Source organism: Pongo abelii, chromosome 11 (assembly GCF_028885655.2).
Source record: "Pongo abelii isolate AG06213 chromosome 11, NHGRI_mPonAbe1-v2.0_pri, whole genome shotgun sequence".
Lineage (NCBI taxonomy): Eukaryota > Metazoa > Chordata > Mammalia > Primates > Hominidae > Pongo > Pongo abelii.
This window is the reverse complement of record NC_071996.2, coordinates 36,814,998-36,838,494: the sequence shown is the minus strand read 5'-3', so window position 1 is coordinate 36,838,494 and position 23,497 is coordinate 36,814,998. Positions and strand designations below refer to the sequence as shown.

The following is a 23,497-nucleotide window of genomic DNA, read 5'->3' as shown; positions in this document are numbered from 1 at the left end:
GCACTCATCCTCTGTTGCCTTGCTGGCATCCTTACCTCTTTGTGCATTTCCGAGGTATTTTGTCTCTACTGTCCAGAACCCTCCCTCAAAGCCTGCTGCTGATTCAGCTGCACGATTTAGCTTTGCCCTAACAATGGGTTGCCTGGGTCCTGTCCATTTTCCAGCTGTCTTTCTATTTGAATTTGAATTTCCAGCTGATATGCTTTATGGCCTGGTGTGTGACTTAGTTAAAGAAGGTCTGGTCTTTTAACCAGACTTGTATAAATATTTATTTAAGACTTCTGTTGTGTGTGTGCTTCTGGGAGAGTAGCTGTTATGACCCCTTTGACACGTAAATGAAAGTAGTGTGTGTGACATGCAGCATCCCGGGAGGCAGGAGGTCCCTCAGACTGCAAGTGACATTCTGCTCATGCTCCACATGCTGGCTTTCTTGGTCCACCACTGCACTTCCATGAACTTTTTGGGCCATTAACAAACCACTCATGTAGGTGATTTGACCTAGAAAGATGGATTCAGAAACTTAGATGTAATAGACACATATAGTCATATGCCGCCCTGTTAGAGCATTTGTGAACTCACAGTGCAGCCTAGTCCCAGATGTGTAGCACAGATCTGGTTTCTCTTGACTCCATTTTAGACCTTTGTTGATATTTTTGTGAGTTGGATATCTTTTTCCCCACATAGATTTCTTTTTCTGATTTAAATGATATGGTGGTTGTAGAAAATGTAGAAAATAAATCTCAGGACCCCCAAATCCCTAATCTAAAGGGAAAAGTCAAGCTGGGGATAGTCTGGCAAACCTGCCTCGCATTTTATTCCTAAATAAGATAGCTACAAAGATTGAGAAGCTACATACCTCCCTCACAATTTGCCCACAGGGAAATTCTTTGTGCACAAAAGACAGACTTTGAGTCCTCCCTCTGTTCACCTGAGACAGATGTATATCCAGTTGCTTCCTCTGCACTGTTGTTTCACCAAGCTGGGCAAAGGTGTAAGTTACTGTTCCTCTACCCTCCGCTCACATAGAAATTGTGTATTCTGTGAAAGACTAATCAAAGACTTTAAAAAATACAACCATTTGTCTGTTATCTACCTGTGACCTGGAAGCCCCCTCCCCACCTCGAGTTGTCCTGCTTTCCAGACAGAACCAATGTATATCTTATACATATTAATTGATGCCTCATGTCTCCCTAAAATGTGTAAAACCAAGCTGTGCCTGGACCACCTTGGGCACATGTGGTCAGGACCTCCTGAGGCTGTGTCACGGACATGTCCTTAACATGGTAAAATAAACTTTCTAAATTGATTGATCTCTGTCTCAGATACTTTTGGGTTCACAGTAGAAAGGAAAGAAACCCACTCAAATATTCCCACCCTTCAAAGATTAACCACTATTGCCATTTGAGGGAATTTTTTTCTGGTTGTTTTCAATGCAGCCTGTAAAGCTAGTTGTAGCACATACTTCATCTTGTATCTTGCCCAAATTATCTCTTATAATTCTCCTCCTGCTTCCTTTGGCTTTAGCCAGTATGGCCTCTGACATGCCAAGTGTTCCACCTCAGCGTTTTACTGACTCTTCTTCTCTGGAAGGTTGTTCCCCAAGTAACAGCATGGTTTACTCCCCCATCTCCTTAAGTCTTTGCTTAAATGTCCCCTTGTCAATGAAGCCTCTTCTGATCTTCCCATTCAATTTGCACCTGTGCTAGCTAGAACTCCTCCTGTTTCAGACCCAACCTTTTCTGTGGCACCCAATGCAGAACCCAGCATACAACCTATCTGTTTATTATCAATGCCATTGTTCTTTCTAATATGCTAATAGAAACATTAAGCAGTAGTAATTTTTCTAAAAAATATTTTGAGACAGGATCTCCCTCTGTTGCCTAGGCTGGCTTACGGTGGTGTGATCTTGGCTCATTGCAACCTTTACCTCTTGGGCTCAAGCAATCCTCCCACCTCAGCCTCCTGAGTAGCTGGGGCTACAGGTGTCTGCTACCACACTCAGCTAATTTTAAAATTTTTTTGTAGAGATGAGGTCTCACTATATTGCCCAATCTGGTCTCAAACTTCTGGCCTGAAGTGATCCTCCTGCCTTGGCCTCCCAAAGTGCTGGGATTATAGGTGTGAGCCACCACTCCAAGCCAGCAACAGTCCTCTTTGCAAAGGCTTCAAAATATCTGCCTATAGCCTATTCTTTGAATAAATCATACCTCAATCATCACCCTACTATGGAACATTTAGTTACATCTAATGTTTTGCTGTTATAAATCACATGAACCTATTATGAACCTTTTGTACTTAAAGTGTTTTTCCATTTCTTACGCATTAAAATCTTGGGCATGGGATTACTGGGTCAACATATCTTGTATTAAGACTTATGTGGCTGAAAGTGATAGAAACTCAACTCAAACTGGCTTAAGCAAATCAAAGGAAATTGTTGGCCAATGTATTTGAGGAGTAGAGGGATACATCAGGCAGGACTGATTTAAATCAGTATTTAATATCTGTATTTAATACCTACTTTCTTCTTGTGTTGGCTTCATTCTCAGGCAGTCTCCTCCCACTTATGTCAAAATCACTACCTGTAGCTCCTGTGTTCATCCTCCTATCTCTAAAATCCCCTCTAAGGAAGACATCCCCTTTGCAATATTTTTAGCAAAAAACTTGGCACAGGTTCTCATTGGCTCAAATTGAATTGTGCCATTTTTGAATCATTAACTCTGGACATGGGAAAAGTTAATGGGATATACTAGCATGGGAATAGCATCATCCCACCCAAATCACTTAGTCTGAGGGTAGGGCAGGTGCCATTCCCAGAGGAGAATCAGGATGCTCTTATGGGATGGGGACTGCATGCTGGGCTGGCCCCAAATGACACATCTTCATTTTACCTATGAACATTTTAGAGACTCTGTCTTAAATTAATTAAAAAAAAAAAAGCCAACAGAGAAAGAGATAGGAGCCCAGCTGCATCCTAATCATGCATTTTTTTGGATGTGTAACTGCTGCCTAATCAGATAGCAATGTGTTTCTACTCTGACCACATGGGGCCAAGAGCAGCCTTCATAGGAGAGCTCCGCCCCACGGCTGCCTGGTCGCCCATCTCTTTGTGGATGTGTTGCCAGTTTGCAACATAATTGTCTGAGTTCAGAAGGGCCCTTGTTTCTTGTCCACTGTTGAATAAGCACCTGTCTTGAAGGCATTGCGGCCTTTGTTGGCCCTGTGGTGGCTTTCCACTACACTCAGCCACATGTGCACGCAGCTCCAGGTGCCTCTACCATGTAATCTCCTGGCTCAGGCCTGCCATTCTCCAAGCCAACCTCATTCTTAGCATGAGGGAAGTTGGAAACGTCCTGATGAAAACCCCATGGAAGTTGGGGGGTGGGGGTGGTGTGTAAACCATTCTGACCCTTCCATTGAATTTGTTCTTATCACAAAATTGGGATGTGTCATGGTGAGTTATGAGACAAATAAAGTGAAGTTATTACTTGACACTCTTCAGAAATTCCTGAAAGGCCATCTGACCTCTCATTCAGATCCTGTGCTAATGACTATTTGCTGTTATTTAGTAGCAAGAGCTGGGGAGTTGGCCACAAAAGGAAGCTGTCAGAGCTAAGGCTGTGTGGAGGGCCCTTCAGAGTAGTTTCAATTCCCCATGCAATTTTTGGCATTTCTCCCTTTCCGTCTCATCAAGGAAATTAGATGGAGCCAACTTATAAGTAAATGATACATCTCTGTGAAGGACTCTGGGTTAACTTGGAGTCATCTGACTCATATTTTCCTTGGTGCAGGTGGGATAGAGAGTACTAATATTCAACTTGTGCTCTAGGTCATCCATTCTCTGGGAAGGCTTAATTCTCACAAGCGGATCTTTCCTGCATAATTTTGAGGGTGTTGGAAATCATGGACACAACACTCCAATTGAGTTGGGGACACCCTACCCACCATTTAGTGGCCATCTCCTTTGTTTGATTCCAGATTCCTGAGACCAGATTCCTTGTCTTTCTCAATATAATCAAGTGAATGTCCACTTGAAATCTGTTTTGAAGCCATCGTTCACTGCTGGTGAGGCAGGTGCTCTTCTGCCATAGCGAGTCGGGTGGAGTGATTTTCTAGCTGTGCCTTTTCCACGGTGCTCAGCCCCAGGAGCGCAGCTGGAGACAGGCTGGGAGTCCAGCAGCAGCTCTTCTCTTTTTTTTTTTTTTTTTTTTTTTTTTGAGATGGGGTATCACTCTGTTGCCAAGCTGGAGTGCAGTGGCACATGATCTTGGTTCACCGCAATCTCCGCCTCCCAGGTTTAAGTGATTCTCCTGTCTCAGCCTCCCAAGTAGCTGGGACTACAGGCACACGCCACCACGCCCAGCTTATTTTTTTATGTTTTTAGTAGAGACGGGGTTTCTTCATGTTGGCCAGGATGGTCTCGATCTCTTGACCTCGTGATATCCCCCCACCTTGGCCTCCAAAAGTGCTGGGATTACAGGCATGAGCCCCACTGTGCCTGGCTCTTCTTTTATCTGTTGTAGATCTGGAGCATCTGTGCAAGATGTTAGTTGGAATTAAAAGGTTTCCACTGCTGATAAAGAAGCAACCCACAAAAAGCACACAGCTAAGATATTCTAAAAACAGGCTGTAAAGGGAAAGAAAAGATATCCTCCTTGACTTACTTCTGTGAAATTTTGTTACGCTTAGTTAACAGTTATGGAGCACGTGCTGTGAGCCAAGCTGTGTTTTATAGGCCGCCTCAGTGCTTGCAGCAGTCCCGCCAGGGATCAGATGCCTTTTTTGCACATGTCAGCATGGCTGGCAAGTTGATGTTCTCTGGGAAGGGCCAGGGCCCCTTTACAGCAGCATACCTGTGTGTCCCGTGAAAGCTCCAGCTGGTCACCATGCACAGCTGGCTCTGCCCTTCTCCCTGTGCCAGTAAGAGTAACAGCAGGGACTCCTGGAGCAGCTCATGTCAAAAACAAAGGTGGTTGGGGATTTAATGGGTTGTATTCCGCCTCACAGAGTTTGAGGACCTGAATATGGCTGAGTTTCAGGAAGGGCCTGGAAACACTTGGACACCAGTGGTTCACTCTCCCCAGTGCTGTGGCTTTCCCACGCTTGCCTTCCTGCTCCTCAGTCTTTATGGCCAATGGTGGCCGATGGCAACTCCAGCATTTACAAGTTGCTGTTCTAACCACATAGATTGACCAACTAGACTCTCTCTGTCTCAAGTCCTAAATCACAGAAAATGAACTCTGTTTGGTTCACAGTGGATCAGGTGCCCTCCTTATAGCTGGAGGTCACAAGGCACAACACAGTTGTGCGGGGACTGTCCCTGGACCTTGTGGAGAGGACAAGGAGCAGGTCCTAGAGAAGGGACATTGTGATGAGCTGATGGAAGTCCATGTACGTGCTGGCCTCTGTGCCTCCCACCCACGCTTCTCCTACTGCGCCATTGACCACTTGCAGAATGTAGGCCTGGGAACAAGCCACTGCCGGCTTTGCTCACCCTTAGTGTAGGGCTTTAGTCATGGTTGGAGGTGCATATATGCTTGTTAAATATGGCTTTCTTCTGGAGATCTGCCTTTGTTATGTCAAATTGAGAAGTCTTTGAAGCTGTCATTGCTTTAGCACAAAACAGAATTAGGAAAAAGTGCCACCCAATTGACATTCTCCAATTTAAAAATATGGATCAAGGCCAGGTGTGGTGGCTCACACCTGTAATCCCAGCACTTTGGGAGGCTGAGGCAGGTGGGTCACCTGAGGTCAGGAGTTCAAAACTAGCCTGGCCAACATGGCAAAACCCTGTCTCTACTAAAAATAATAAAAATTAGCTGGGTGTCGTGGCAGGTTCCTGTAGTCCCAACTACTTGGGAGGCTGAGGCAGGATAATCACTTGAACCCGGGAGGCAGAGGTTGCAGTGAGCCGAGATAGCACCATTGCACTCCAGCCTGAGTGACAGAGCAAGACTCTGTCTCAAAAAAAAAAAAAAAAAAAGGATCAAAATGTGTTGTAATTAGAATTGTGGCATTGACATTTGTAGACATCTCTATTTGTAGACATCTGTTGTTTAAGATCATTTGTCGCTCTTTTCTAAACAACTGTTACTGGTGTCTACATTGGATTTTAAACTCTGGTGCCCACAGATTTTTTTCATCTATCTTAGCAATGGTGTATGCCTTACTTAGACACACCACCTTATTATGGGAACAGTTTGGGTGGTTGGAGTTTTACTTTGAAAGTTTGATATAGTTCCTAGTTGCTAAATTCTCAAAGTATCAGAAGTCATTTGATTGACAGCTGTTGAAGCAATTTTATTTGGAAATTGGCCCTCAGGTGCTTCAGAACACTGTGAGGGGAAGTTGTTGCAGGTGGAGTCTGGGAATCTTTTCGGTTCACTCTTCATTTTTAAAAATTCTTAGATTTTACAAGTACAGTTAATTTTGAGTTTTATTCCCTTGGAACTTCCCCACTGATGTTTAAAAGGCCATGTAATGTATTAATATACTCAAAAATGAGAGAGGTTTTAAAATATTCTGAATAATATTTTCTTTCTTTTTAGCTGTCTCCGTTATGAGGTACAGCGCCTCTGCTTTTGGGTTTGCAGTAAGTAACCTGAAATGTACTTTCATCAAGTTTTGCACGTTTTTTCATAAGCCCATAAACCTCACCCTGAGCCCTCAAATGAGGGTGGTTAGTGTATGAGAGCTTAGCGTGAGAAACATATTTTATGGAAACCCACTTCTATTAAAAAAATGAAAATTTAACAGAATTAAGCTGCAACGAGGACTGTGTAATTCTCAAGCCCAGATTGGGGAGAACCACATTTCCCACAATGTGTTTGGGTGAGAGGATGTTTTGGGCATTTTAGCCCTTTTTTGCCTTCCAGGTGTGGACCTGGCACGCACTGGAGCAAAGCATTTTCTGGTGTAGGCAGAAGTGTTGCTAGTGAAGATCGGGGCTACTTGAGCTAGAATGAGTCAGTCTATAGCCAGCTAGGGGTAACCTGGCTTCCCAGCTGGCCTCCTGATCGAAGCTAGTTGGGAGAAAGCGGGTCTCTGCTTCACAGGCTAGGTCTGTTGAGAAATTGGGTGAAGTTTCCCCAGGCCCCTTGGAGAGGATGCTAGTGCTTGTGACTTTCCAGCTGAGAAGTGTGGTGTGTTGTAGTGACCCATAAAGAGAGCTCTTGTCAACATCCTTGCCGCGTAGCTTTAGGGTTTCCTGTACCCAAGGGTCGGTATGCCTGTTCCCAAACCCACTTCTGCCCTTTGTTGTGAGAACTTGATATTGTAGGGACATTGCAGATTCTTTGCAGAATCTTATGAAAGATGTGGACCATCCAGGAAAAAGGCACACCACCACACACACACACACACCCAGACATACCACGTATACAAACATGTACACACACACATGCATACACACACCCAGAAACATATAAACACACACAGATATTTTTCTCATTCTCTCTTGCTTGCTTGTGCATTCACGCTCTCTCATTCAGACAAAAGCATTGAATTTTGTATGCAACTTTAAAGTGCTGGCAGACTTATCGCAGGTCCTGGTGACCCCCACCCTCACCCTGGACCCCAGGTAGAATAGTCCCATTGAGAGTCAAAAATAGAATTCTCACCTGAATCTCTTATCTGGGATGTGCAGGAAACTACTGCAATTATCTTGACTGTCATGGAGAAACCAATTCCATGTGCTTCAGAACAGTGAACTCCCCCACCTTCTGCTCTATATCTCCAGAGTGCTGGGAGCCAGGGGCCCTGGGAGCAGAGCCCTCCACATGGCATGCTGGGTGTCTGAGCTCCAGATGCCCCGGGCATGAGGGCAGTGAGTGGCTGCGTCGTAATGATGGGAGGCCTCTTTGCTCAGAGTGTACTTGTGCAGATGTTCTGAGTCACAGCACAGTTGTCCTGTGTCTTCACATTTGTATGCTATTGACTGTGGAAAGCCTCTAATGCCATGTCTCCTTCTTCTAGTTTGATGCCATCCTGGACGTCCTGTCATCGGCGATTGTCCTGTGGCGTTACAGCAATGCAGCTGCTGTGCACTCTGCCCATAGGGAGTACATGTAAGTAGATTCTTGTCTTTCTCCAGGCTGCAGAACCCGTGCAGATGAAGGCCACAGAATGAGGCTCTCAACACAGCTTGCCATGCAACTTTTGTCCCAGTGATGAGAAGAAGGTCCCCAGGTTGCTTCTGAGGGTGACTAGTACAATGCCAGCCATGTGACAGGGTCCTCTTGGGATGGTCAGAGAGGATGTACCTTTATAATTTTCTCTGTTCTCAGATTTTGAGAATATTTGTTTGCTGGTCTATCCATCTGCTCATCCATCCATCCTTTCGCTTTTTCTTATTGGATCTTTGTTCTCTTGGATTTTTATGCTGTTTTTCTTCTAAGTAAATGAATTCTCTACTGTCATTTACAGAAGACATCTTAGGGGCATTCTAAATTATGCTATTTGCCTTCTACCCCTCTCTGTATTAAGGGATGTTGCTTGCCCCAGTCTTCACATCCCATGGGTGAAGATTTTGACTTTGAAGGACTTACGTTTGTGACTCTAAAACATATGTCTTTTCCAACTTCCATCTCTGTATATCATTTGTAAACCCCAGGGTAATAAGAACGCAGGTTCCGTAATCAGATTTGCTAGCTCTGTGATTATGGAAGCCAGTAACTGCTCTGTGCCTCATTCCCTCATCTGCAAAAGCAAGAAAAAGACAATTCCTCCTTCGTAGGATGATTGCGATGAGTACACACACACACACACACACACACAGACACATACATTTTTATGCATATACCTATACACTAATATGTGCATATATATGTGTGCATGTAGTTATATGTATATGTGTGCATGTATACATGTATGTGTGGGTATCAGGGCAACAGTTTTCTCTGTCTGCAGCTTTTGGACAGTTGAACACAAATGAGTAAATGCCCCTTTCTGTGGTTTGTGGTGGTACCCAGATGGAAAGTACTCTTGAGGCTGGGTGTGGTGGCTCACACCTGTAATTACAGCACTTTGGGAGGCTGAGGCAGGTGGATCACTTGAGGCCAGGAGTTCAAGACCAGCTGGCCAACATGGTGAAACCCCATCTCTACAAAAACAAAAATTAGCTGCGTGTGGTGCTGTGTGCCTGTAGCTCACCTACTCAGGAGGCTGAGGTGGGATAATTGCTTGAACCCGGGAGGTGGAGGCTGTAGTGAGCTGAGATTGTGCCACTGCAATGCAGCCTGGGCAACAGAGCGAGACTTTGTCTCAAACAAGAAAGTACTCTTGAATGGGATGTTAGGCCATATTCCAACATACAAGTGTTGCAATACCTCTTTGAGGCCAAGTGATTCAGACAGTAATGTATCTGAGATTGAATATGCCAGATGGAAAACTTTTAAAAGATGACACTATAACTGACTGACTAATGAGAGCAAATTTTAGTTCATGTCATTATTAGCTTTAGTGTACAAAAACTTATTTTAAATGTTAAATGTCTATTTTAATGGGCATTAGTTTTTTTAACAAATTAAGTATCAGACTTGTGATATTACAGATGATATCATTTAGGATAAAGTTAATTTTTAAAGGTGAATTTGTGGTTGAAAAAAAAACTAGAAAATAGTAGTAAACTGACTTTTAAAAATTTCAAATGATGGTTGAGCGTCTCTAATCTGAAAATCCAAAATTTGAAATACTCCCAAATTCAAAGCTTTTTAAGCACCAACCTGATGTCACAAGTAGAAAATTCCACACCTGACCTCGTGACTGGTCACAGTCAAAACTTTGTTTCATGCACAAAATTACTTAAAATATTGTATAAGATTACCTTCAGCCTATGTGTACGAGGTGTATACGAAACATAAATGAATTTCATGTTTAGATTTGGGTTCCATCCCCAATATATCTCATTATGTATATGCAGCCATCCCAAAATCCAAAAAAATCTGAAACCTGAAACCCTTCTGGTCCTAAGCATTTTGGATAAAGGATACTTAACCTGCACTGTGATGATCAACCTTGACTTAACGCTGGTCTAGCCAAAGGAGCAACTAATGCACCCAACCCAAGCTGTTCTGGGTATTTGAGGAATTCAATAAGAAGTCTAGAGAGTGTAATGTAGAGATATACTTGGATTTCAGGAGCTAGCCACTGTCGTGTCAGAAGAACATGTCATCTTTGGTTCTATAGCTGCACTGTCCAATATGGTTGCCACTGATGCAATATTTTAGCACTTGATATGTGGCTTGTCTGAACTGAGATGTGTTGTAAGTATAAAATACACACTAAATCCTAAAGACTTAATGAGAAAAAGTATTTATTAATAGTTAAAAAAATGTTCATTACATGTTGGTATTAGAATATTTTGGATATATTGGTTAAACTTCAATTTTTTTTTTTGCTTTAGCTTTTAAAATGTCTTTTAGAAATTTAAAATTACATATGTGGCTTATATTATATTTGTACTGGCCAGTGCCCTCAAAGGAGAAAGTTTTTCCCTCTGCTTTTTCTTTCTTATTTTAGAGCTAATAATACATAATTTGATTTGCAATTCCAGAAGGAATTGAATTCAGAGTTTTCCAATTTCATTATTCTAATTTGCTTTTTAATCTGATTTCCTTTCTGCTGAAATGAGTTTCGTACATGTTAGTCAGAAAGCCACGAATAATTGTGGCTTTTCTATAGTGTTGGGATCTGTGTGAACATTTGTTAGGTCTGGAGGTTTTCCAAGATCAAAATTGATGATGAGAAATGCCTTTGGTTTCACTGTTTTTAATAATCCCCCAAACAGGTACTGTTTTTTAAAAGTATATATCATTGCCCAAAAGGCAAAAACTCACAGAGGAGTTGCTTTGATTAATTCCCAGGTAATTGTTCACGTGACAATGCCAATGCCGATGCATTCACTTGAAGATTCCTAATCTAGGGATTTAAGTGATACTCACAATCCTCTATATTGTTGGCTTTGGTTTAAAGTTTTAATCCCTGGCTTACCTCATGTAAGTTTAAAATTAATGAAATCACTGCCAGCTGAGAAGCTGATATTTGCCTATTAATGAGCATAAATGAGTTATGAGGGGCACAGCTAGAAAAGCCATTGGTTTTTAGTTAGTTGCTGGAGAGTAATATTAGAGGAAATTGGAAAATATGCAACTGGCCCTTAGCTAATTCCCTTTGTTTTTTTGAACTGGACCCAAAACCTTGGGATGAATCTTGAGCTTGAATCAGTCATGCAAAGCAACTGGAAACCTTCCTTAGCCTTGCCACCTGGTGACTGTGTATCCCTACTGTGGATATGATGGGGTATTTCATACTCAGGGAAAGAGAGTTTGGTTTCAGCACCACCAGAACCTACCTAGCCCTGATAGTTTTATTTTGCATTTTAAAAATTTTTATTGTAAATTTTTATTTTTATTTTATTTTGTTAAAACACATAACATAAAATGCATTAGCCTAAGTGTTTTTAAGTATATGGTTCAGTAGTGTTAAGCGTATTTCACGTTGTTGTGAAACAGATCTCCAGAACTTTTTTCATTCTGCAAAATTGAAACGCTACCTATTGAACAATTCCCCATTTTCCCCGTCCCCTAATCCCTAGCAATCACCATTGTACTTTCTGTTTCTATGAATTTGACTACTTTAGATACCTCATATAAATGAAATTATACAGTATTTGTCTTTTTTGTGACTGGTTTATTTCAGTTAGCATAATGTCCTCAAGGATCCTCCATCTTTTGTAGCATGTGACACAATTTTCTTCCTTTTAAAGGCTGAATAATCTTTTTTATTTATTTTATTTATTTTTTATTTCCAGCTCTGTTGCCCAGGCTGGAGTGTGGTGGCACGATCTTGGCTCACTGCAACCTCAGCCTCCCAGGTTCAGGCAATTCTCCTACCTCAGCCTCCCAAGTAGCTGGGACTGGGCATGCACCACCACACCTGGCTAATTTTTTTTTTTTTTTTTTTTTTTTTGAGACGGAGTCTCTGTCGCCCAGGCTGGAGTGCAGTGGCGCAATCTCAGCTCACTGCAAGCTCCGCCTCCTGGGTTCACACCATTCTCCTGCCTCAGCCTCCTGAGTAGCTGGGACTACAGGCGCCCGCCATGGCACCCGGCTAATTTTTTGTATTTTTAGTAGAGATGGAGTTTTGCCATGTTGGCCAGGCTGGTCTTGAACTCCTGGCCTCAGGGATCTGCCTGCCTTGACCTCCCAAAGTGCTGGTATTACAGATGTGAGGCACCGTGCCCTGCCTAAAGGCTGAATAATATTCTATTGTAAATATATGCCACATTTTGTTTATCCATTCATCCGTTGATGAACATTTGGCTATTGTGAATAATGCTGCTATGAACATGAGTGTGCAAATATCTCTTTGAGACCCTGCTTCCAATTCTTTAGGATAAATGCCCAGAAGTGGGATTGCTGGATCCTATGGCAGTTCTCTTTTAAAATTTTTGAGGAACCTCTATACTGTTTTACATAGTTGTTATATCTTTTTATAATTCTACCAACTAGTTTTTTCAAGTTCTAAATTTGGTTACTTTCCTGTGGTAGGAAATAAAGGTACGGAGAAGGTGGACCATCAGGTTTACTCATGGCCAGGATTTTCAACAGGTAATATAGAAGGAGGAGCAAGGGAAAGTTATGTTTACAAGCAAGGGATTCTAAGAAGAGAGAATAAACTAGCCAAGGAGAGGTGGAAGGATAATGGCAAAGCTAATGAATAATCACCATGGATTAGAAGTCTTGATTAGAAGATGAGAAGTCTTGATAGGTTGGTAATTGTTGGCGTGGGGTACTAATCTGGGAGTAGGCTGCTAAAAACCAAGATTCCATAGGCATTTCATTTATTGGCACAGATTTTAGGGTAGAGTGAGTGGCTGAAGCAGGGTGGGGACAAAAGTTCAGGGACATGGGTGAGGCCAGGTGTTGGCCGTGTGATCCATTTGAGATTGAAGTTACCAGGAATGTGTGTAGAATTTGGGGAGGAGGTAAAGGCCACGAAGCAGGTCATCATCAGTGAGTCGTCAGTGAGTGCAGGGAAGGGGCCAGGAGGTGAGGTGGCAGCGCCAGGAGGGAGGCGCGGTGGGTGCTTTAGTCTGATGGCAACTGGCAGCGTTGAGGGAGGAAGCTGGGGGCAGCCACTAGGAAGAAAGAGGCTTGGAGAATGTGGGATCAGAGAGGAAAAGCGGCCTCTACTGCAAAGGCAGGGAAAGCAGCTTCCTCAGAGAACAGCTACATTTTTATTAGGGCAGGAAAGGTAAAAGGAAGAGTCAGAAAAGAGTTTGAGGATGTGGAGACTGGGAGGGTAGGATGAGAGTGTTTGGGAGAGAAGGGAGCTAGCCTCACAGTGGGTGACAGAGGAGCCTGGGGGGTGCGGGTGGGGTTGGTGACACTGGCCTGGTGACAGTGGATTGCTATGCAGCCACTCTAAAGAATGAAGCACTATCTGTTTACTCAACTTCGTGACCTCCAAGCTGCATTAAGTGAAGAAAGCGTGACACAAAATAGCGTGTGTGGTCTTTTCTCATTTGTTTTAACAAAAGAGGTTTGCATCCACACACACTTGTGTAGGCATACAAAGGATACAAAGGAGACTGGCAGCAGGGTCGCCTCGCCTCCAGGAGGGGGCTGCGGACAGAGGAAGGAGGGGACACATTTTATGACAACCGGAGCTGTCCAATAGATGCTCGGCGGCAATGGCTGTGTTCTGTATCTGTGCTGTGCAATATGGTAGTCACTAGCCACATGTGGTCATTGGGTACTTGGTATGTGGATAGAGTCACTGAGGAACTGGATATTTATTTATTTATCTATCTATTTATTTATTTATTTATTGAGACAGAGTCTCACTCTGTGGCTCAGGCTGGAGTGCAGTGGCATGATCTCGGCTCACTGCAACCTCTGCCTCCCTGGTTCAAGTGATTCTCCTGCCTCAGCCTCCCGAGTAGCTGGGATTACAGGCATGTGCCACTACACCCAGCTAATTTTTTGTATTTTTAGTAGAGACGGGGTTTCACCACGTTGGCCAGGCTGGTCTCAAACTCCTGACCCCAGGTGATCCACCCGCCTTGGCCTTCCAAAGTGTTGGGATTACAGGCACGAGCCACCACTGTGTCTAGCCAGAACTGGATTTTTAACTTGATTTAAAGAATTTAAATAGGCCCATGCAGCTAGCGGCTACTGTGTTGGACAATGTCTCTTCAGTTGGGTCATTTTTAACCTGTTTTCAAAAAACAGACGAAAGTTCTTTAAAAATGAAGATTGAGGAGATTGGAAACGAGACGAGTGATACTGAGGAAAGGAAGGAGGTGCTGGAGATGGAGGGATTGGGGAGAAATAAGTGTAGGAGGAACTTGGCAGGGCTAAATGACATGGAATTTCATGTCTGTCCTGCCATTCTTGGCCCTGCGTACTGTGTAAGGCCCCAGGAATAACAGCCGCCTGCCACCATCAGCCGCGAGGGCCGTGGGATGCTTGCCACAGAAGGTCCAGCTTGACGCTCACTGGGGGTCTCTGACATTTTGCATATGATTGCAGCACAGGTGGGGCTGTGTGGAGGGGCCCCAGGCCCGGCTGTCTCCTGGGCTGTCAGTTGGCTTGCTGAGGTGGAGGTGAAGGCAGATGGGAGGAGATGTTCACCTAGACAGCCTTCTAATTCTACAATACGGCGTCACAATGCAGCCCGAGAGGTGGTTCTCCTGTTCCAAATGTACCTCCCAGTGGTGCTCTGCTCAGCAGCACATTGAGATGGGAACTGGACGGCCCCGCAGTGGATGTCCTGAGAGAGGCATAAGTCATTTGTGTGTCTTCTCATGTGAAATAGACGGGCCCACCTGTTCTCACCCAGGCTGCTTGCTCTGTGTTCTTTTCCAATTTGCTGAGCCAAATGCATCGGCCTGCCACCAGTCGACGGGATAGCTTAATAGCCTTTTGATGACTGACTCCACCAGCACCCTCGCTGCTTTTGAAAACAACTGCAGAAATTTAAAAAGAAAATTCAGTCAAGAAGTGATGGATTGGTAATTTGCTTTTGGTGCCTGAGCTGGACTGTGAAGGCAATGAGTTATACCAAGAACATATTAAAACAGTATCATGTCTCCCCCGGCTTCTTCCCATAGGGTGTTTGATCTGGCCCTAAATCAGAGGCTCTGAGAAAGTGAATCCTATTACTCCACATTTGTCTAGTGCTCTTAACTTGACAAAGCTCTTGAATGTGTTTTAACTCAAGAGCAGAACCTGAACTAGAAGAATAAGTAACTTCAGAGATGCCCTCGATGGCTGATGAGAGTCAAGGCAGAAGGTGGAGCCGTTTCAGCAGGACAGAAGCTCCTCCGCCTTGAGTAGCATGAATTTAGACTCACCTGGAGGCAGAAGGGAGTGGCCCTCCACTGTCCTGAACAGGACAGATGAAACCAGGCATGACACAGACATGACACTACTGGGTTATGGTGCTGCAGGTAAGATGCACTAGAGGAAGGAGTGTAGACTTGGTCCCTGTTATGGGCTAAATTGTGTCCCCATAAAAGATATGTTGAAGTCCTTGTCCCCTAGTATGGAAGAATGTGACCTTATTTGGAAACAGGGTCTTTGCAGATGTAAACAAGTGAAGATCAGGTTATGTTTGATTAGGGTGGGACCTAATCCCATATTACTAGTGTCCTTATAAGAGGAGAAAGCAGAGACACAATCAGACATGGGGAGTAGACTCCCATGGGACAAGGAGGCAGAGATTGTAGTAATGCATTTACAGGCCAAAGAATGCCAAAGATTGCAGCAAAGACCAGAGGCTAGAAGAGGGAGCTTCCCTGTAAGTTTAACAGGGAGGGTGGCCCTGCAGACACCTTGATTTTGGACTTTGTAGCCTCCAGAACTGTGGGACGATACATTTCTGTTGCTTAAGCCAGTGGTCCCCAACCCTTTTGGCAGCAGCGACTGATTTCATGGAAGAAAATTTTTCCGCGGACTGGGGTTGGGTGGGGGAAGGTTTGGGGATGATTCAAGCACATTACATTTATTGTACACTTTTAGAGTTTGTGCTCCTATGAGAATCTAATGCCATTGCTGATCTGACAGGAGGTGGAGCTCAGGTGGTAATGCGAGTGATGGGGAGTGGCTGTAAATACAGAAAAAGCAGGTGACAGTCTGTGGCCTAGGGATTGCGGACCCCTGGTTTAAGCCACTTGGTTTGTAGTGCTGTATTGTGGCAGCCATGCAAAGCTAATGTGGTCCTGAGAAGAGTCCTCCATCAGAGCTCCACTCTGCTGCTTACCTGCTCTGTGACTCCATGTGATTTATTCATCTTTCAGAACCCCAGTTTTCTCATCCATGAAAGGGAGGGAGGGTCACGACAGCTGCCAAGTGGCGTCATGGTGAAGAGCAAACATGGCATTGAATAACTTACTTTCCAGCACTAAAATTTTGAAAGCTTTTTTTATTTGTCATCCTGGAAGAGTTTGAAATTGTCTACCCTCGCGTTTTGTTTTGCTTTTCAAGAACATGGAATAAAAGAATTTGTAAATAAAATTGTAAGAAAACCCAGACATACACTTCAGCATATTTAGAAAGTTGCTTTTGACTTAGCAACAAGGGATAGTCATGTAGTGAGGGGATAAAAAGATTGTTTCTTGATGCCTCAATTTCATTCCCACCCCTGCCCGTGGTCTGCAGTAAGAAAGGTGTGGGGCAAGGCAAAGTAATATGTTTATTGTAAACAGTTGAGGTAATTCATAAAGGTGCAGAAAATACAGTGAAACTCACTTGTTATGGGGCCTTCCAGGGATAACCGGAACTAACATTTTGATGTATGCTCCGTGTGTGTGTGTGTGCACGTGCGTGCACACACGTATATCCATTTAGCTTTTTTAAAAACATAGAGATTATCTACATATAGTTTTTTTGAAAACTGTTTTTTCTGTATTTAACACCATAGTTTGAACATCTTTCCATGGATAAATAGAGGTTTGTTATTTTTCGATAGCTATGTGGTATTCTATGTATGGGTTTAGCCTATTTTAGCAATTTTATGCTGAAGACATGGGTTATTTCCAATGTCTTGAGGTTAGAAAAAATCCAGAATAACTGTCCTTAAACATTTGTATTTTAATGCCTGTCTTATTTCTTTAGGAGAAATTACTAGAAGTTTGGGTCACAGAAAATGCTCACATAATTTTGACGACCAGTGTCGAGCCGTGCTCTAAAACGGTCATACTAATTTACCACTAGCAGGGGGTGAAAATGTTTATTCTCCTTTGCCAGCACCAAGTGTTATAATTCTTTTTATCAGCAATGCTAATTCTCCATGTTAACGTGCATTTCTTTAGTTAGCAGCCTAGCTGAACATATTCTCATATGCTTTGGGAGCATTTGCATTTCTTTTGGGAAATGGGTTGCCAGGATTTCAGATGGGAATGAAAAGCCTTTTATTTCCATCTTGGGACAGTTCCCAGACTGTGGAACCTAGGCAACTAAGGAAGCACAACTTAGTAATTGACCAGGTAGTTCCTGCTTTGCCTTCACCATTCATATGCTTTTTCTGGAATGCCATGGGTGTTTTTTGTTTAAAGATCTAATTACCTGCATTTAATTAATGTATTGGTCTATTGACTTGTCCATCTCCCTCACAAGCCTTTAAGCTCACCGAGGCAACAGTATTCGTTAACTGTCTTCTTTTTATCCCTAACCCCTAGACTCATGCTTGGCATTTAGTAAGTTCTCATAAAGAATTGCAGAAGGAAAGACTTAACTATGGAATTTCTTCATTTTATGTAAGGTTTGGATTACCCTTATTAAGATGATAGTAATAACCATGTACTGAGCACCTGATTTGTGTCATGTATTATGCTGGACTCTGTTGAGTAGAGGTATTACTTAACTCCTGGTGGAGAAGGTAAATTTTGTTCCTGAAGGCTGCTGGTTAGTGATGGATAGAACTGGAGTTTAAACAGGGGCCTTGCTTGCTCTGAAATTTGCTCATAACCACTATGCAATGCTCTCTCTTCAAATGGTCATTTGCATGACTCAGTTTCACCAGTCTCACATTCCACCTGCCCTCTCCTTCCTCTGGAAATGCATCTTCCTAGCAATTAGCTACAACCCAAAATTAACTAGAGGGAGAGAGAAAGTGGTTATGGATCCAGAAAAATGAAGAACTATAAAATTCTCCAACTTGAAATGCAGTCCTGGGCTTTGGTTCTAACTGCAAGGTGGAGAAATGGCTGGCTGTTGGCCAGACACAGATAAACTGCCTGGGCCCCTGCAGGGCAGTCTAGGGGCCAGATTGGTGTTCCCAGGAGCTAGTGTTCATTTCCTGGGTCCCCTGGCAGATGGCAGCCATGACAAATAACTGGGCTGGAGCCCTGTGGCTTTGCCATCAAGGAGTTGTAACTGGCCTTCGTCTGCAGCTGTAGCCTGTCCTCTGGCACCTGCTGCCAGGAAGCATTTGCCAAAAGGAGAGTGTTCTATCCCTGGAGTGCCAGGGCCTAGCACTATGGATGGGGCCCCTATTTCACCCTGAGGATGGTTACCCTTTGGACACTTGCACCTGGAAGTCATGGTGTTTGGCATCCTTCTATCTTCTGCTCCCTGCTGCCCTCGGTCAGCTGTTGCCTGTGCGTGGAGGTGAGTGGGCTGAGTTCAGGAGCCCTCCTTGATGGTGAGATTTCAGGAAGACAGGCATGAGGGTGAGGTCCTTCTCCCTTTGTGACCACCTTTGTCAGTGGGGATTTGGGCAAGCTCCTTCCCTTCTGAGATGTCGTGTGTTCAGAAGAAATCTCTGCGGGCTTGTTTTCCCCACAGCTGTCTTTGAAGTTTTAGGCTCAGAGCATGGCATGTTTTTTCTCATTTCTGTCTCCAGATTTTGTCCAGTGTGTTTGCTACTGGACGTTTAAAATTCTATTTGATTTTGCATAGGTCCTGCCATTGACTACAAATCAGTACCAAAATGTTGATGTTAGGTTATAGCTGTTGCTGACTTTCTCCTTAGACTTTTTAAATTTTCTGGAAAAATATTTTATGAGATACATATACAGTTTTTGTAATCATATCAAGCATACCTTTTCCCCTTTAGTGGGGTACGGGGGGAAGCAAGCCAGTGTGAGAACATAGACTAAAGCTCTCATTTCCTCTATGCTGGCATTGCTTTCCTGTGATTAGCCCACTGGGTGCTATTGTGCATACACCGTCAGCACCGCTGGGTGCTTTTACCTCCCTTATGAAGGGTTCTACCACAGTGCATGTTGCCTTCCTCGGGTGTCCATGAAATTGCATCGAATGGAATTCTGGTGATTTTTTTCTCCCCATCTCTTGCCTTTCTCTAAGTAGTTGCACCCTTTGAGCTTTCAGTCAGCGTGGGTTTTACCAGCATCTTTCTGTAGCATGATTCAGCTTGTTCCTATCACTAAATAGGAGGCATTTAAATAAATCCTTGAGTGGTTTTTCATCGTTCCTACCCACTTTGTAAGATCGTTATGAGAAACACATGAGATAATAAAGGAACATTGCTTGGTACAGTGTTTGACCTAAAGTTAGGTACTCAATACATAGGGGTTATTTTTAGCAGGCTTTCCAGGCAAAATAGAGATAGGTGGTTTTTATAAAGTAGCTTTATTAAACTATAATTCACATAGCATACTATCACCCCGTTAAAGAGTATGGTTCAATGGCTTTTAGTATAGTCAGTCGTGCCTCCATCACCATAGTCTATTTCAGAACATTTTCATTACCACAAAAAGTCCCACTCCCTGTAGCCTTCACCACCCAGCCCCTCCCAGGTCTCCTTCCCCACGCCCAGCCCCACGCAGCCGCTGTCTATTTCCTGTCCTTAGAGATTTGCCTGTGTTGGACATTTTATATACGTGGAATCAGGTACTCTTGGTCCTTTGTGTCCTAGCGTATCTTTTCTTTCTTCCCTTAGTCACTCAGCGTAGTGTGGTCAGCTTCACCCTTGCTGTGGCATAGCGTGTCAGTACTCCATTTCTATTGTGGCATCATATTCCATTGTATGGATATGCCACAGTTAAGTGATCCATTCATCAGTTGATGAGCATTTGTGTTGTTTCCACCTTGAGGCTATTATCAAGGATGCTGCTGTGAACATTGTGTGCTAGTGTTTATGGGGAAATATGTTCTCCTTTTTATTTCTTGGGTATAGAGCTAGGAGTGGAATTGCTATGTGTCATTGTTTGGGCTGCTGTAATGAAATACCATAGACTGGGTGGCTTATGAACAACAGACATTTATATCTCACAGTACTGGAGCCTGGGAAGTCTAAGATGAAGGCAGGATTCAGTGTCTGGAGAGGGCCTGGTTCATAGATGGCATTTTCTCGAGGTGTCCTCATATGGCCCAAGAGGCAAGGTAGCTCTCTGTGGCCTCTTTTATGAGGACACTAATCCCATTCATGAGGGCTCTGGCCCTGTGACCTAGTCACCTCCCAAAGGTCCCAGCTCCTAACACCATAGCCATGGAGGTAATGGTTTTAACATACAAATTTTTGGAAACATGTAGCCCCTGGCACTGGATTATATGGTAACTCAATGTTTAACATTTGAGGAATTGCCAAAACGTTTTCCAAAGAGGCAATGTCATCTTACATTCCCACCAGCAGAGTACGAAGGCTCCAACTTCTCATCCTTGCCAACTCTTGTTATCATCTGTCTTTTTGGTTCCAGCCATTCTAGTGGGTGTGAATGGTATCTCAGTGTGGTTTTGATTTGTACTTGAGTATTATTAAAGTACTATTGAAGTAGTGGGTCATTGTTCTGGAGGAAACTTCCAGGAGGCCCTGCACCTCACTGACATTTGTTCTACTGGCCTCTTTACCACTCTGCACAGTCTGGCTTGTGGGCTCACGGATTGAAGCTTGATTTTAATGGCACAAAGTCAGGGGACTCAGATGAATCAAGCTCAAAGAACTGACATGCAAACATGGATAGGATAGCAGTTTATTAGTGGATGCAAAGTATCTCCATTAGAAGACCTTGTCTGGGTGTCTACTATGGACTGGGTGTTTGTCTTCCCTGAAATTCATGTATTGAAGCCCTAATTCCCAGTGTGATGGTTTTAGGAGGTATGTGTGCTTTGGGAAGTAACTAGGGGTAGATGAGGTCATGAGGTTGAGGCCCCCATGATGGGATTAGTGCCATGATGAGAAGAGGGAGAGAGGCCAGCACTTGCTCCCCCTGCCTTGTAAGGACACAGTCTGTGAGCCAGGAGGAGGGCCCTCACCAGAATCTGACCGTGCCGGCACCCTGATCTCAGAACTTCAGCCTCCAGAACTGTGAGAAAGTCACCGTTGCTTAAGCTACCCAGTCAGTCTGTGGTATTTTGCTGTAGCAGCCTGAGTTCTGACAGTGTCCATGTAGTTTCTTCCTTTTTTTCTCCCTTCAGGTAGACCCATGTAGGGATCCTGGGCCTTGGGACAAGCAGGAATTTGGTGAATACAATATTTAGGGCTATCAGCCTCTGATTGCCTGATCTGTCAGTCTGTGTATTAGAGATGTGGTTTGGGTCTAAGTGAAACTACCTTTGAGACCAGAACAGTGGCCAAGATTCTTTCCCTGTGGGCAACATACTTTGCAGTGATCTGCCCTATTTTCCCTTGTAACTATCTTTGTGTTTTCCTAGCAGACCAACGCCCTTCCTGATTAATAAGCCTTTTCTTTGGTTATGTTGATGCTGTGATCATCTGCTGATAATTGAGGCTTTCTGTTCTTTTTTAATTGCACATTTTCTAAGTGCCTGTAGGCCCTAGACCTAGAGCTATGGCTCTTACAGCCTGGCAGGGAACCACGGCCCGGGAGCCAAGGGGTTTTTGTATAGTTCCTTTTCTAATCTGACAGGTTTTTGACCTAAAAGTTTAACTCTGAAGATAGTTTTATTACTGACTTTCTTAGTATGCTTCGGGCACTGTACTAAGTATATTCTGTATTCTGTCTCATTTAATCCTTAGAACAATCCTATGAGATAGAGGTTTCGCTCTTCCAGTTTTATAGGTGGCAGATGGAGGTTTAGAGGCTCTCAGTGGTGGACAGAGGCCCAGAGCTGTAGAGCTGGGATCCTGCTGGTGGGGTGAGGATTCATGCCCTGTGCCGCTGGCCTCCAGAGCCCGGGGCTGCCTTCACTTCAAGGCAGCAGCACGTGTCCTGCTCAGGTGGGAGGCCCCAGGGAGTCTTCGCGTGCTATGGACTCAGGAGGAAAAAGGAGGAAGAGAACAGCTGTGAACAGCCCCAACCTCAGTCACTGCCACTGGGGTGTCTCACAGATTTCCAGCAAGCTGAACAGGGGAGCCCAGAAGGAAGTTGTTTTCCCAATTTGACAGGCAAAAAAATGGTGTTTTAGGTTTGTTTGTGCTATACATAATGTAGTACCCTTTGCTTCCATTTCCTCATCTGTTAGGTTAAGGTTGAAACTTCTTATCTTACCTGCCTTAAGAAAAGGATTAAAAGACATTGCTATGAGACTTGAAAAGTGCACATATGCACACGTGCGCCCTCCGTCTAAATATATATACACACACAATGTAAAACATACAAACAAGGCTGGGTGCGGTGGCTCATGCCTGTAATCCCAGCACTTTGGGAGGCTGAGGCGGGCAGATCACTGGAGGTCAAGAGTTCGAGATCAGCCTGGCCAACATGGCGAAACCCTGTCTCTACTAAAAATACAAAAATAAGCCAGGTGTCGTGGTGCACATCTGTCGTCCCAGCTACTCAGGCAGCTGAGGCAAGATAATTGCTTGAACTGGGAGGTGGGGGTTGCAGTGAGCCTAGATCGTGCCATTGCATTCCAGCCTGGGCAACAGAGTGAGACTCGGCCTCAAAAAAAAAAAAAAAAAAAAAAACAAAAACATACAAATAAGTAAATGTATAAAATATTTATACATGTAAAAGTAATATATATTACTTAACATGAAATCTACATTTTAAATTAAGTGTACAATACTGTATTGTTAACTATAGGCAGGTCTCCAGAACTTAATTCGTCTCGTATAATTGAAACTTTATGCCCTTTGATCAGTAATTCCCATTTGCTACTCTCCCCTTAGATTCTTAAACACACACCACTAGAGGGGGAAATCTCTGAAAGGACTTTAGTATTTGGACAGGAAGATTGCTCCAGGCTTACATGGAAGAGTTAATAAAAACCTTCTTTCCATAGCTTTCTTAGGGCAACAGAACAAGCAAATTGCTGTGTCTCTATTTGCTTTTGTGTTTGTTGCTACATGGGTGTTAGCACCCACCAAAATTTGTTCCTTGGCATTTTCAGCCAAGAAAGTGCTTGCTCTTTGTGTGTGTGTGTTTTTAGTGAGAAAAGCAATGTGCACGATATGTCAGTGGTGTGGAAGTCACCTGTGAACAACCAGGACATGAATCTTGCCTGCTTTTAAAATCCAAGTTCAAATTCTCCTCCTCTTCCAAGGTGACTGAGGCTAAGATTATGGAAAAACCAGGTTTCTATAGATGTAATTCTTCCAGAATATGAGGACATGTGTTAGAATCTGAAAT

General features: G+C 43.7%; 1 protein-coding gene across 2 annotated transcripts in view; it reads left to right on the top strand.

Moving 5' to 3' along the window:
- Window positions 1-23,497, top strand: part of TMEM163 (transmembrane protein 163) — a 262,072-nt gene that overhangs the window by 158,863 nt on the left and 79,712 nt on the right. For both annotated transcript variants that reach the window (XM_054549298.2, XM_024243413.3), the window contains exons 3-4: window positions 6,546-6,589; window positions 7,972-8,063. In XM_054549298.2, coding sequence (XP_054405273.1) covers window positions 6,546-6,589; window positions 7,972-8,063 — 136 coding nt within the window. The remainder of the gene's footprint in view (window positions 1-6,545; window positions 6,590-7,971; window positions 8,064-23,497) is intronic.